General features: G+C 46.9%; 2 protein-coding genes across 10 annotated transcripts in view; both read left to right on the forward strand.

Moving 5' to 3' along the window:
* Positions 1 to 12658, forward strand: part of LOC139273731 (zinc finger protein 664-like) — a 316000-nt gene that overhangs the window by 30417 nt on the left and 272925 nt on the right. The gene's annotated exons all lie outside the window — the stretch shown is intronic.
* On the forward strand, positions 1010 to 11235 carry LOC139273727 (zinc finger protein 3-like). 9 transcript variants are annotated; one of them, XM_070890783.1, is made up of 5 exons: positions 1010 to 1085; positions 1848 to 1938; positions 3720 to 3834; positions 5577 to 5779; positions 8688 to 11235. In XM_070890783.1, the coding sequence occupies exon 5, from the start codon at positions 9327 to 9329 to the stop codon at positions 9843 to 9845; it is 519 nt and encodes a 172-aa protein (XP_070746884.1). In that variant the 5' UTR covers positions 1010 to 1085; positions 1848 to 1938; positions 3720 to 3834; positions 5577 to 5779; positions 8688 to 9326; the 3' UTR covers positions 9846 to 11235. The 9 variants fall into 9 exon arrangements, with proteins under 9 accessions (XP_070746884.1, XP_070746883.1, XP_070746885.1 ...); XM_070890782.1 differs by lacking the exon at positions 5577 to 5779; XM_070890784.1 differs by lacking the exon at positions 5577 to 5779 and having other exon boundaries at positions 1848 to 1934.

The raw sequence follows: 12658 nt of genomic DNA on the forward strand, positions 1-12658 counted from the left end.
AGCGACAGAGAGAGAAAGAGTGGGCTGAGAGAGAGAGACAGGGGAAACATAGAAACATAGAAAATAGGTGCAGGAGTAGGCCATTCGGCCCTTCTAGCCTGCACCGCCATTCAATGAGTTCATGGCTGAACATTCAACTTCAGTACCCCATTCCTGCTTTCTCGCCATACCCCTTGATCCCCCTAGCAGTAAGGACCTCATCTAACTCCTTTTTGAATATATTTAGTGAATTGGCCTCAACAACTTTCTGTGGTAGAGAATTCCACAGGTTCACCACTCTCTGGGTGAAGAAGTTCCTCCGCATCTCGGTCCTAAATGGCTTACCCCTAAATGGAGTGCGAGGCAGGACGGTGAGACACAGAAACGTGCACAGTATCAGTTCTAGACTGACCTGTGAGGTCCGGTTTTATCCTGAAAGATCCCATTGGAGGGACAGAAGATGCAGTCCCTTCTCTCACTGATATTGTAGCACAGACAGACACATTATTAGTCCCACACTGCGAGACAGTGTCAGAGAGTGAGAGAAACAAGGTCCCACATTTAACCCTCGCTTGCCTGTTGTACTCTCTGTAATCTTGCAGCTCAGGGCCGTTCGGTATTACTCTCAGTGACCGAATGTTTCACTCTGATTAAATTAAACTGGGACAGTTTCTGTCAGATATTAACTCCTGCACAGTTCCAGCAAACACTCCTACTCTGCCGTCCCTCCGATGTTTCTGCAGGATTGCTTTGTGAGGACAGGCTCACGAAGATAAAAAAACCCTGCACGGAATGATCACAAATTGAGCATCTCAAAGGGGCAAGGCCCCCAGCTTTAAACATTCTCTGGCCTTGCCCCCCAGGCCCAGTTCCTTTGCTCAGATTCTGATAAAAGTAAATCGAGAAAAGTGCACTTTGCTTTTTGAAGGCTGAATTATTGCAGAGCTGCGCATGCGCGATTAAGCCCCGAACCTTGAGTCGATTTCCAGTGAGCAGAAGAGCGCATGCGCCTTCCCCTCCCCCAGCCCAGCCTGTGCGCGCCATTTAGTCAGTGAACGGAAGAAGATGGTTTAAACAGCCAGGAATGGACACACCGCGGTCTCGGGGTAAGGCAGCGAGCAGCAGCCTCCTTACAGCAGCACATCGCTTTGGGAGCGTGTCCGCAGATGGGCTCAGAGATCGGCACTGAGTCCGGGGGAAGTTCAGGGGGAGTCGGGGTCTGTGTGTAACAGGTGGAGTGGAGCAAGAACTGGTCTCAGTGCGTGGAGTGAGTGGGGGAAGGGAGAGGCCATTCTCGGGCTGTGTGTGAACAGTGTGTGTCCCGGGTAAGGGAGACAGAATGGGAAGGATCTGCTGTTGACAATCATTGCTGCTTTCTCCCTGCAAACCAGTAGCGAACGTTCCTGCTTTAGTTCCAGTCTCACCGTGTTTGTTGTCATTGGACAACGAGCGGTGGAAGCAGAACCGGACAGTGAGGATTTATACAAGGAGCATCTATTGCAGGCACCGGGTGAGAAATGTGAAGGACACGTTTTAAACAGCGGCTCTTTGTTTCTGGTTGAACGGTTAGTGTCCTGGGAGAGGGGAGTAGCAATCTGAGCTGTGTAAAAGTCCGTGCTCCATCCTGAAGCAGGGGTTGGGTTGTGTCTGGATGTCAGTAAATTGCTGTAAATCTGCCCAACACGCTTGGTGTGCAGAAGCTCAGTACTAAAGTACTGCAGTGGAGTCAGACTCTGACACTGTTTGTATCGCTGGCTTCCCTTTGTGAATGTTCATAATGAATATTAATTGAACGATTACATTCATCACTTTAGTCTTTTCTACCTCTCCTGTTCTTGAATGATCAGAGGTACCTTATCCTCCTACAGGCAAGGAATTGAAGGAACCGGAACAAATGTGAAGTTTCCTCCACCTGAGACATAAGGAACAGTGCAACCAGCTCCTTCTCACACACAGTAGGTATGGTACCTATCACACTGTGCGGGTACACAGACAGGTTATCCGAATTAAACATGTTTGTGGTGCTGAATGGCTGCCTCCTATTCCTGTGTAACAGGCCCGAGGGGGCTGATAACCGTCTCCTGTTCCTAATTTAACAGACTGGAGATACTGAGTGGCCTTCTCGTGTTCCTAATGTTATAAACATGAGGGGCTTATTGGCCTCCTCCTGTTCATATGTACCACCTCTAGGGGCAGAATGACCTCCTCCTGTACCTATGTATCAGGCTAGAATGGGATGAATGGCCTCATTTAGTTCTGATGTAACAGGTTCCAGGGGCTGAATAGCCTCCTCCAGTTCCTATGTAACAAGCTTGAGGGGCTGAATGGCCTCCTCCTGTTCCCATGAAACAATCCCATGGGGATGATTGCCTTTGTCCTATTCCTAATGTAACAGACCCAAGGGGCAGAATTGCATCATCCTATTGCTTTTTAAATCCAGTTGCTGAATAGCCCTCTCCAGTTCCTAATATAATCGGCTCGAGGAGCTGAATGGCCCTCTCCAGTTCCTAATGTAATAGGCTCAAGGAGCTGAATGGCCCTCTCCAGTTCCTAATGTAATAGGCTCGAGGAGCTGAATGGCCCTCTCCAGTTCCTAATGTAATAGGCTCGAGCAACTGAATGACCCGCTCCAGTTCCTAATGTAATAGGCTCGAGGAGCTGAATGACCCTCTCCAGTTCCTAATGTAATAGGCTTGAGGAGCTGAATGGCTTTCTCCAGTTCCTAATATAATAAGCTCGAAGAGCTGAATGGCCTCCTCCTGCTCCTATATAACATGCAGGAGGGGCTGAATGGCCTCCTCCAATTCCTCTGTAACAGGCTTGAGGGGATGAATGGTCACCTCCTGTTCCTGGTTAACAGTTCCGAGGGGTGGAATTGGCCTACTCCTATTCCTATGTAACAGACCCGAGGGACTGAGTGGTCTTCTCCTGTTCCTAATGTAAGAAGCTCGAGGGGATGAAAAACGTCCTGCTGTTCCCATGTCACAGAATCAAAGGCTGAGTGGTTTGCTTGTGTTTCTAATGTTAGAGAGGCTGAATGGACTCTTCTTCTTCCCACATAACAGAATGGAAGGGCTGAATGGCATCCTCCTGATCCAATGTAACAGGCTCAAGGGGAAGAATGGCCTCTAGCTGTTCCTGTCTAACAACATTCGGTGCTGAACAGCCACCTCCTGTTCCTGTGTAATAAGTTAGATGGGATGATTGTCCTCTTCCAGTTCCTATAACATTGTCGGTGGGCTGAATGGCCTCCTCCAGTTCCTACATAACATGCTTGAGAGTCTGAATGGCCTTCTCCTGTTCCGATGTGAAAGGCTCCAGAGGATGGATGGCCTCCCTATTCCTGTGTAACAGTATCCAGTCGATGCATCGCCTCCACCAATTCCTTTATAGCAAGGCTGAGGTGCTGAATGCCCACCTCCTGTTACTTATGTAACAGGCTCGAGGGACTGAATGGCCTCCTCTTGTTCCTTATGTAACAGGCTCGAAGGGACTGAATGGCCTCCTCCTGTTCCTTATGTAACAGGCTCGAAGGTATGATTTGCCTCCAGGTTCCATGTGCTGAAAGGCCTCCAAGTTCACAGATCCAGGGACTGTTCTTCCCCATTGTTTTGGAAATAGAATCGGGCAGTAAACAGGAGCTCACTGCTTCTTGCCCACCAGCTCTCTGATTGGGCTCCTTGTGCTGATTATGTTTTCTCATCTCGCTCAAATGTTGCTTTCTTTTCCATCACCTCTAGAGTTATTAGCCAAGTTTGTATCGAGCACATCGTGATCTCACCAGTAACAGCACTTTCCTGATGGTTATCCACGAGGCTGCTTCTGACATTTTCTTCTGCGTAAATGTTAGCCACCGTAAGTAACTGAAAAGCTTCATTTCTACAGCAACAACAAACACTTGCATTTATGACAGATACAGAGTGAATCCCACACTCACTCACTGTACCACAGACACATATGGTTTATATTATGTACTAATAGCTCGTCTCTACTCAAAATATTTCTGAATCGCATTCATCCAATATAATGAGAGAAAAAAAATCACAGATATAGGATAAAACACACTCTCACATACCAGAAGCTGACAGATACAGAATAAAACCAACGCACACATACCAGAAACTGACAGATACAGAATAAATCCCACTCAGATACTAGAAAATGACAGGTTCAGAATAAAACCCACATTCACATACCAGAAACTGACAGGTACAGAGTAAAACCCACATTCACATCACAGAAACTGACCGGTACAGTATGAAACCCACATCCACATATCTGAACAATAATATGCAAGTAAAACCCACATCCGCCTATTAGAAACTGACAGGGAAACACTCACACCAGAGACTGACGGAACAAATAGAACAGGTTAGTCACTCTTACTCCAGTGTCAGGCTCACACAATTGTTTATTCAGTAATTCGGATGATAACTAACATGCTCTCAATGTGGCCCATTTAATGGGCCCAAGTTTCCACACGATAAAAAACGGGGGCCCCTCCGAGCTGGGCGCCCGTTTTTCGCGCCTAAAACGGTGCCTAAAAAAAAAATCGCGATTCTGGAGCGTTCTGCAGCTCTTTGTCTGCCTGGCGCGGTGCCCAGGGGGGCGGAGCCTACACTCGCGCCGATTTTGTAAGTGGGAGGGGGCGGGTACTATTTCAATTAGTTTTTTCCCTGCCGGCAACGCTGTGTGTTGGAGCGTTCGCGCACGCGCAGTGTGAAAAAAACATTGGCACTCGGCCATTTTTGTAGTTCTTTGTCGCTGTTTAATTTTTGAAAATTTTTTTAATAAACGCACATTGCCATCAGCACTTGCAGCCTTCTCACTGCCTCGCCCCCCACCCGCGGGAAGAACGGGCGCCGCCTCCTCCCCCCCCCCCACGGGAAGAACGGGCGCCTCCTCGCCCCCTGCGGGAAGAACGGGCGCCTCCTCCCCCCGCCCCCCCGTGGGAAAGAACGGGCGCCTCCTCTCCTCCCCCCCCGCGGGAAGAACGGGCGCCTCAGGCTGACTGCAGCATTCTCCGTGCCTTCACACAGGTAGGAAGATGGTTTATTTAATCTTTTCTTTGCTTATAAATGTTTATTCAGGTTGGATTTATTTGTATAATATTTGTAGAAGTATAAATAAGGAATTATTGTAGAATTTAATGACTTCCCTTCCCACCCACCCACCTCGTTCTGGACGCCTAATTTGTAACCTGCGCCTGATTTTTTAATGTGTAGAACAGATTTTTTCAGTTCTACAAAAATCTTCACTTGCTCCATTCTAACTTAGTTTGGAGTACGTTTTCACTGTGGAAACTTTGAAATCAGGCGTCAGTGGCCGGACATGCCCCCTTTTGAAGAAAAAAATTCTGTTCCAAAGTAGAACTGTTCTACCTGACTAGAACTGCAGAAAAAAAAATGTGGAGAATTGCGATTTCTAAGATAGTCCGTTCTCCACCAGTTGCTCCTAAAAATCAGGTGCAAATCATGTGGAAATTTGGGCCCTATGAGTGATAAAAGCAACTTGTGAAACAATCCCAATTTAATTTGTGACAAAAAGATGGTCTGAGCATGTGCTAAATACATGCTGCTCCTCCCCTCCCCACACAGTGTTTAAACCGACGGGAAGGGCCCAGGCGAGCTCCCCTCCTTCAGCTCTGTCAGCGGCTGCCGTTTCCTCTGTGCTCGGCTGATGATCGTTGAACACATCAGGGAGTGCAGATATCCCGGGCCCGAGTAAGGGAGCAAACAGCAGCCTCCTTCCAGCAGCTCATCGCATTGGGACTGTGTCCACAGATGGGCTTTGTGTCGGGGTAAGTTCAGCGGCAGTCGGGGGCTGTTTGTAAGGGGCAGAGTGGAGCAGGAACTAGTTGTGGAACATGGAGTGAGTGGTGGAAGGGGGAGGCCATTCTTGGGCTGAGTGTACAGTGTAAGGTAACAGAGAAAGTAAATCACCTCGCTCTTTCAAATCAGTGCTGCTTTCTTCCCCCAAATTAGTAGTGAATGTTCCTGATTCAGTTCCAATCTCACAGTGTCTGTTCTTGGACAGTGAACAGTGGAAACACAGCCTGACTGAGGAGTGTCGCAAAGTGTATCTGTTGCAGGCAGCGGGGGAGGAGTGTGAAAGGAGACATTTCAAAAATGGGTTATTTTGTTTCAATGTGTTGAATTCTCCAGAATCCTGTGGCTGGTGATCGAAAGATACATTGTCGCTCACTCAGATACATCAGCATCTGGTCACTGTGACATTCTGTTAATGACACAGGCCCTCAACTCGGTTTCAATGGACTGAGAACAATTGTACAGCCCAGGTACCTGTGGTTAGATTCCAGGACGCGATTCAGAGTTTTACAGGTAGTCCCATGGGAGGACTGTGCCAATCGGGTGTTCCCATTCATGGACCAGTGCTGGGTTTGGGTTGTGTCTGGATGCTGATAACTTACTATAGAATCGTCCTACACACCTGGTGTGGGGAATCTGAGTGTCGCTGTAGTTCTTGCATCTCTCTGCAAATTTGCTCCCCCATAATGTTGGAAAGTGTGAGATCATGCACTTTGGCAGGAAAAATCAAAGAGCAAGTTATGATTTAAATGGAGAAAGATTGCAAAGTGCTGCAACAGCGGGACCTGGGGGCACTTGTGCATGAAACACAAAAGGTTAATATGTAGGTACAGCAAGTGATCAGGAAAGCCAATGGAATCTTGGCCTTTATTGCAAAGGGGATGGAGTATAAAAGCAGGGAAGCCTTGCTACAGTTGTACAGAATATTGGTGAGGCCACACCTAGAATACTGCGTGCAGTTTTGGCTTCCATATTTACAAAAGGATATACTTGCTTTGGAGGCAGTTCAGAGAAGGTTCACAAGGTTGATTCTGGAGAAGAGGGGGTTGACTTATGAGGAAAGGTTGAGTAGGTTGGGCCTCTACTCATTGGAGTTCAGAAGAATGAGAGGTGATCTTATCGAAACATATAAGATTATGAGGGAGCTTGACAAGGTGGATGCAGAGAGGATGCTTCCACTGATAGGGGGAACTAGAACTAGAGGGCATAATCTTAGAATAAGGGGCTGCCCATTTAAACCTGAGATGAGGAGAAATTTCTTCTCCGAGGGTTGTGGATCTGTGGAATTCTCTGCCTCAGAGAGCTGTGGAAGCTGGGGCATTGAATAAATTTAATACAGAAATAGACAGTTTCTTAAATGATAAGGGGTTATGGAGAACGGGCAGGGAAGTGGACCCGAGTCCTTGATCAGATCAGCCATGTTTGTATTAAATGGCGGAGCAGGTTCGAGGGGCCCTATGGCCTACTCCTGCTCCTATTTCTTATGTTTTTATAAACCTTAGAATCATAGAAAAATGACGACACAGAATGGGGCTATCTGTCCCATCGTGTCCGTGCTGGTGTACATCATGTCCCATATTTTTCCCTCCTAGTTGGTGGCCTTTACAATACATCTATTGCATAACCTCCATTATTTCTTAACCATAGCCATATAGATTCTGTCCTTGACCCCTCCAGGACATCCTCTCTCTCCAGCATTGCAACATTCTCCTTAACCAATACTGCCACATCACCTCCTATCTGTCCTTCCCTATCTTTCCTGAACTCCTATATCCAGGAATATTTAATACCCAATCCTGCCCTTTTTGAGCCAGGTCTCCGTTATTGCCATGACATCATATTCCCTGCAGCTCACCAGCCTTGTTTACTATGCTTCATGTGTTTACATACATACACCATAAACCCATCTTAGACCATTCTGTGTTCTCTCTTAGTCTGACCCCACCTAATACCTTACTATTTCTTGCTTTGGTGCTATCCGTCTCTCCCAATCCTTTGTGCCCTTTGTTTTTCCTTTATAATTTTACATCCTGGTGTCCATCCTCCTGCCAACTTAGTTTAAACCCTCCCCAATAGCACTACCAAACCTCCCCGCAGGGATATTGGTGCCGGCTCTGTTGAGGTGCAACCCGTCCGGCCTGTACAGGTCCCACCTCCCACATAAACGGTCCTAATGCCCCAGGAATCTGAAGCATCTCTCCAGCCATGCATTCATCGGCTCTATCCTACTATTTCAATACTCGCTCGCGCATGGCACCGGGAGTAATCTGGAGATTACTACTTTTGAGGTCCTGCTTTTTAATCTCTTTCTTAACTCCCTATAATGCCTGCAGGATCTCATCCAGTTTCTACCTCTGTCGTTGGTACCAACTTGGACCACGACCTCTGGCTGTTCACCCTCCCTCCTCACAATGTTCTGCAACCATTCAGTGACATACTTAACCCTAACACCAGGGAGGCAACATACCATCCTGGAGTCACATCTGTGGCCGCAGAAACACCTGTCTGCTCCCCTGACTATCGAAGTCCCTACCACTATTGCTTTTCCTATCTTCCTCCTTCCTCCCTCCCCCGCTGTACAGCTGAGCCACTCGTGGTGACATGGATTTGGCCCTGGCTATATTCCTCACCCTCACCAGTACTCAGAACGGAATACTGGTTGGAGAGCGAGATGCAGTAGTGTTTTATATAGATTTAGCATCAATTCCTGGCTTTGTTAACCTGTCCTGCCACCTCCAAAGAATTTTGCACAGGCATCCGCAGGTCTCTCTCTTCTTCCATCCTGTTAACATTGTACCATTTGGAATGTATTGTCTCTCATTCTTCCGACCAAAATGGACCACCTCACTGTATTGAATTTTATCTGCACTCCTTTTACAGGGTTTTAGAAGAGGAGCATTTACCAACTGTAAACTCAAAACAAACATCACGTCAAGATCTGACAGAGTCACACGATTCATCAGGACCTAATTCAATCGGTCCTCGAATCATCTGGCATATTAGCGAGTTCACACTCATGACAGACCTTTTCAATCTGAGTGTGGGAAGGCCTTCAAAATCTACAAGTACCCAAAGAGACACCAGCGCCGAGACACTGAGGGAGCCTATTCACCTGCTTGTGTGAGGGATGGGATTCACTCGATCATCCGCTGTGATTAACACCAGTGAATTTGCAGTAGGGAGGGACCGTTAACCCGCTCCATTAGTGGGAAGGGATTAATTGCACCATCCGTGCTGCTGAGACACCAGCATGTCCACTCTGATGAGGGTCGGTTGACCTGCTTCGTGTTTTTGAAGTGATTCACTTATTCTTCCACCCTCCTGAGACACCAGGTTATGCACAGTGATGAGAAACCAATTAAATGGTCTGACTTTGGAACGAGATTTAAAAGTTCCCAGGATCTGAAGGGACATCAGCTGGAGAGAATAGGAGAGATTCTGTTCACCTGCTCCGTGTGCGGGAAGGAGTTCATTCAGTCATCCCACCTGCTGAGGCACCAGTGAGTTCATGGGGGGGACATGCCGGTGAAACATTCTGACTGTGGGAAAAGCTTTAAAAGGTCTCAGGAGCTGAAGCAATTCCAGCTGGAGGGAGCTGGACAGAGACCGTTCACCTGCTCCATGTGTGGGAAGGGATTCAAACAGTCATCCAGCCTGCTGACACACCAGAATGTTCACACTGACGAGAGACCATTTAAATGTTCTGACTGTGTGAAGAGCTTTAAAAGCTTCGGGAACCTGCTGACACACCAGCGTACTCACACTGGGGAGAGGCCATTCACCTGCTCCGTGTGTGAGAAGAGATTCAGTCTCTCCTCCACCCTGCTGACACACCAGCGTGCTCACACTGGGGAGAGGCCATTCACCTGCTCCGTGTGTGAGAAGAGATTCAGTCTCTCCTCCACCCTGCTGACACACCAGCGTGCTCACACTGGGGAGAGGCCATTCACCTGCTCCGTGTGTGAGAAGGGATTCAGTCTCTCCTCCACCCTGCTGACACACCAGCGTGCTCACACTGGGGAGAGGCCGTTCACCTGATCCGTGTGTGAGAAGAGATTCACTCGGACATCCCACCTGATGACACACCGGCGAACTCACACTGATAAGAGACCATTTACATGTTCTGACTGTGGGAAGAGCTTTAAAAGCTCTGGGGATCTGAAGGGACACCAGCGAGTTCACACTGATGAGGGGCCGTTCACATGTTCTGTTTGTGGGGAGAGCTTTAAAAGCTCTGGGGATCTGAAGGGACACCAGCGAGTTCACACTGATGAGGGGCCGTTCACATGTTCTGTTTGTGGGGAGAGCTTTAAAAGCTCCGGGAATCTGAAAGGACACCAGCTTGTTCACACCGATGAGAGACCTTTTAAATGTTCTGACTGGGAAGAGCTTTAAAAGCTTCGGGAATCTGATGGCACACAAGCGTGATCACAGTGGGGACAGACTATTTCACTGCTCCGTGTGTGGGAAGGGATTTACTCGATCCTCGACTCTGCTGACACACCAGCGAGTTCACACTGAGGAGAGGCCGTTCACCTGCTCTGTGTGTGGGAAGAGCTTCACTCAGTCCTCGACTCTGCTGACACACCAGCGAGTTCACACTGGGGAGAGACCGTTCATCTGCTCTGTGTGTGGGAAGTGATTCACTCGGCCGACCCACCTGCAGACACACCAGCGAGTTCACACTGGGAACAGGCCAGTGAAACGTTCGGGATTGGGAAAAAAGTTTAAACGGTCCCAGGAGCTGAAGAGACACCAGCTGGAGAGAGCGGGAAAGAGACTGTTCACCTGCTCTGTGTGTGGGAAAGAATTCCCTCGGTCCTGGACTCTGCTGACACACCAGCGAGTATACACTGTTCTGTAATACAGGGCCCTGCAGAAAGCTGGGCCCACATGAATATGGAACGGATGAATGTTTTATAAATTCTTGTACTGCTGATAATCTTTCAAACTGTTGTGCTGATAATTCCCTTTATTTGACTTTTCATGCTATTACATAGAATATACAGCACAGAAACAGGCCATTTGGCCCAACCAGTCTATGCTGGTGTTTATGCTCCACTCGAACCTCTTTTGACCCTACTTTAATTAACCCGATGAAAATAACTTTGTATAGCTTTGTCCCTTGTGTTTATCTGGCTTCCCCTTAAATGCATCTGTGCTATTCACCTCAACGACTCTTTGTGGTAGCGAGTTCCACATTCTAACCACTCTCTGAGTAAAGAAGTTTCTCCTGAGTTTCCTCCTGGATTTATTAGTGACTATCTTATATTTATGGCACCAGAAATATGATGAGTTTCTGTTAAGCTGAGCAGTACATCGTTGTGCTTTACTTGTTCTGATGATATTAAATAAATGAAGTTATCGGAGCTGCAAGATAATTGCAGCTTTGGATTAGCAACCAACAGTATAAACAACTTAGCACTGTGTTCCTTCATGGTAATACTTCACGTTAACAAGTTCTGAAACTATTTATAGGGATGAGAAAACAAGAGACTTAAAACACTTCAAATATCTGACCCATGATTACAAATGCAGAGGTTAATTATCGCCACTAATTTTCACTTTAAAAAAAAAAAAAGTATGAGCAGGTCCTCTCATTTTAAAACAAAGTTTAAAAAAAAAACAGTTGGAGTGAGTTAAGTATCAAAGCTTTAACTACAGCTAACAAGCTCATTTTTTCTTGTTGAGAAATTCATGGTTTGAGATACACAGGAACAAAGGATGGTTAAAAACATTAGAAAGCAAAATAAATCAGGAAGTAATTGGTGCCATCGAGCTTGGGTTTTTTAAAGCCTGGTTGTAAGAGGAAGCTAATGGTTTGAAGTTGTGGAAAGTAATGAGAGTTAGGTCAGGACACTGTGATAGGAGCATTGATTACAACACAATGATATAACCCAGCTGTGTACAGTCCTCAGTTCAACATAGTCATATCTCCCAGAAACCTTGCTTTTTCCTAGAATATAGGGGGCACAGTTCTGATCCACATTAGTGCCAATATCAAGTAAATAAAAACATTGAGCTACAGATTAGCGTGTTTAAATGTTAAAAGGATTCGATAGGTTAGATATGGAGAAACTATTTTATCATGAAGGGAAATAATCTTAAAATTAGAGCTAGGCCATTTAGGAGGGAAATCAGGAAACACTTTTTCATATAAAAGGCTGTAAAAAAAACTGGAATTATCTCCCCAAAAGGCTGTGAATGCTGGGATAATTGGAGCTTTCAAGACTGAGATCGATAATATTGTTAGTTAATGGTATCCAGGGATATAGAGATAGAGATGGGTCCTGTGGAAGGATCCAGGGATATAGAGATAGAGAGGGGCCCTGTGGAAGGATCCAGGGATATAGAGATAGAGAGGGGTCCTGTGGAAAGATCCAGGGATATAGAGATAGAGAGGGGTCCTGTGGAAAGATCCATGGATATAGAGATAGAGAGGGACCCTGTGGAAAGATCCATGGATATAGAGAGAGAGTGGTCCTGTGGAAAGATCCAGGGATATAGAGATAGAGAGGGGTCCTGTGGAAAGATCCAGGGATATAGAGATAGAGAGGGGCCCTGTGGGAGGATCTCGGGATATAGAGAGAGAGGGGCCCTGTGGAAAGATCCAGGGATATAGAGATAGAGAGGGGTCCTGTGGAAAGATCCATGGATATAGAGATAGAGAGGGACCCTGTGGAAAGATCCATGGATATAGAGAGAGAGGGGTCCTGTGGAAAGATCCATGGATATAGAGAGAGAGTGGTCCTGTGGAAAGATCCAGGGATATAGAGATAGAGAGGGGTCCTGTGGAAAGATCCAGGGATATAGAGATAGAGAGGGGCCCTGTGGGAGGATCCCGGGATATA

This window comes from Pristiophorus japonicus, chromosome 9 (genome assembly GCF_044704955.1).
Source record: "Pristiophorus japonicus isolate sPriJap1 chromosome 9, sPriJap1.hap1, whole genome shotgun sequence".
NCBI lineage: Eukaryota > Metazoa > Chordata > Chondrichthyes > Pristiophoridae > Pristiophorus > Pristiophorus japonicus.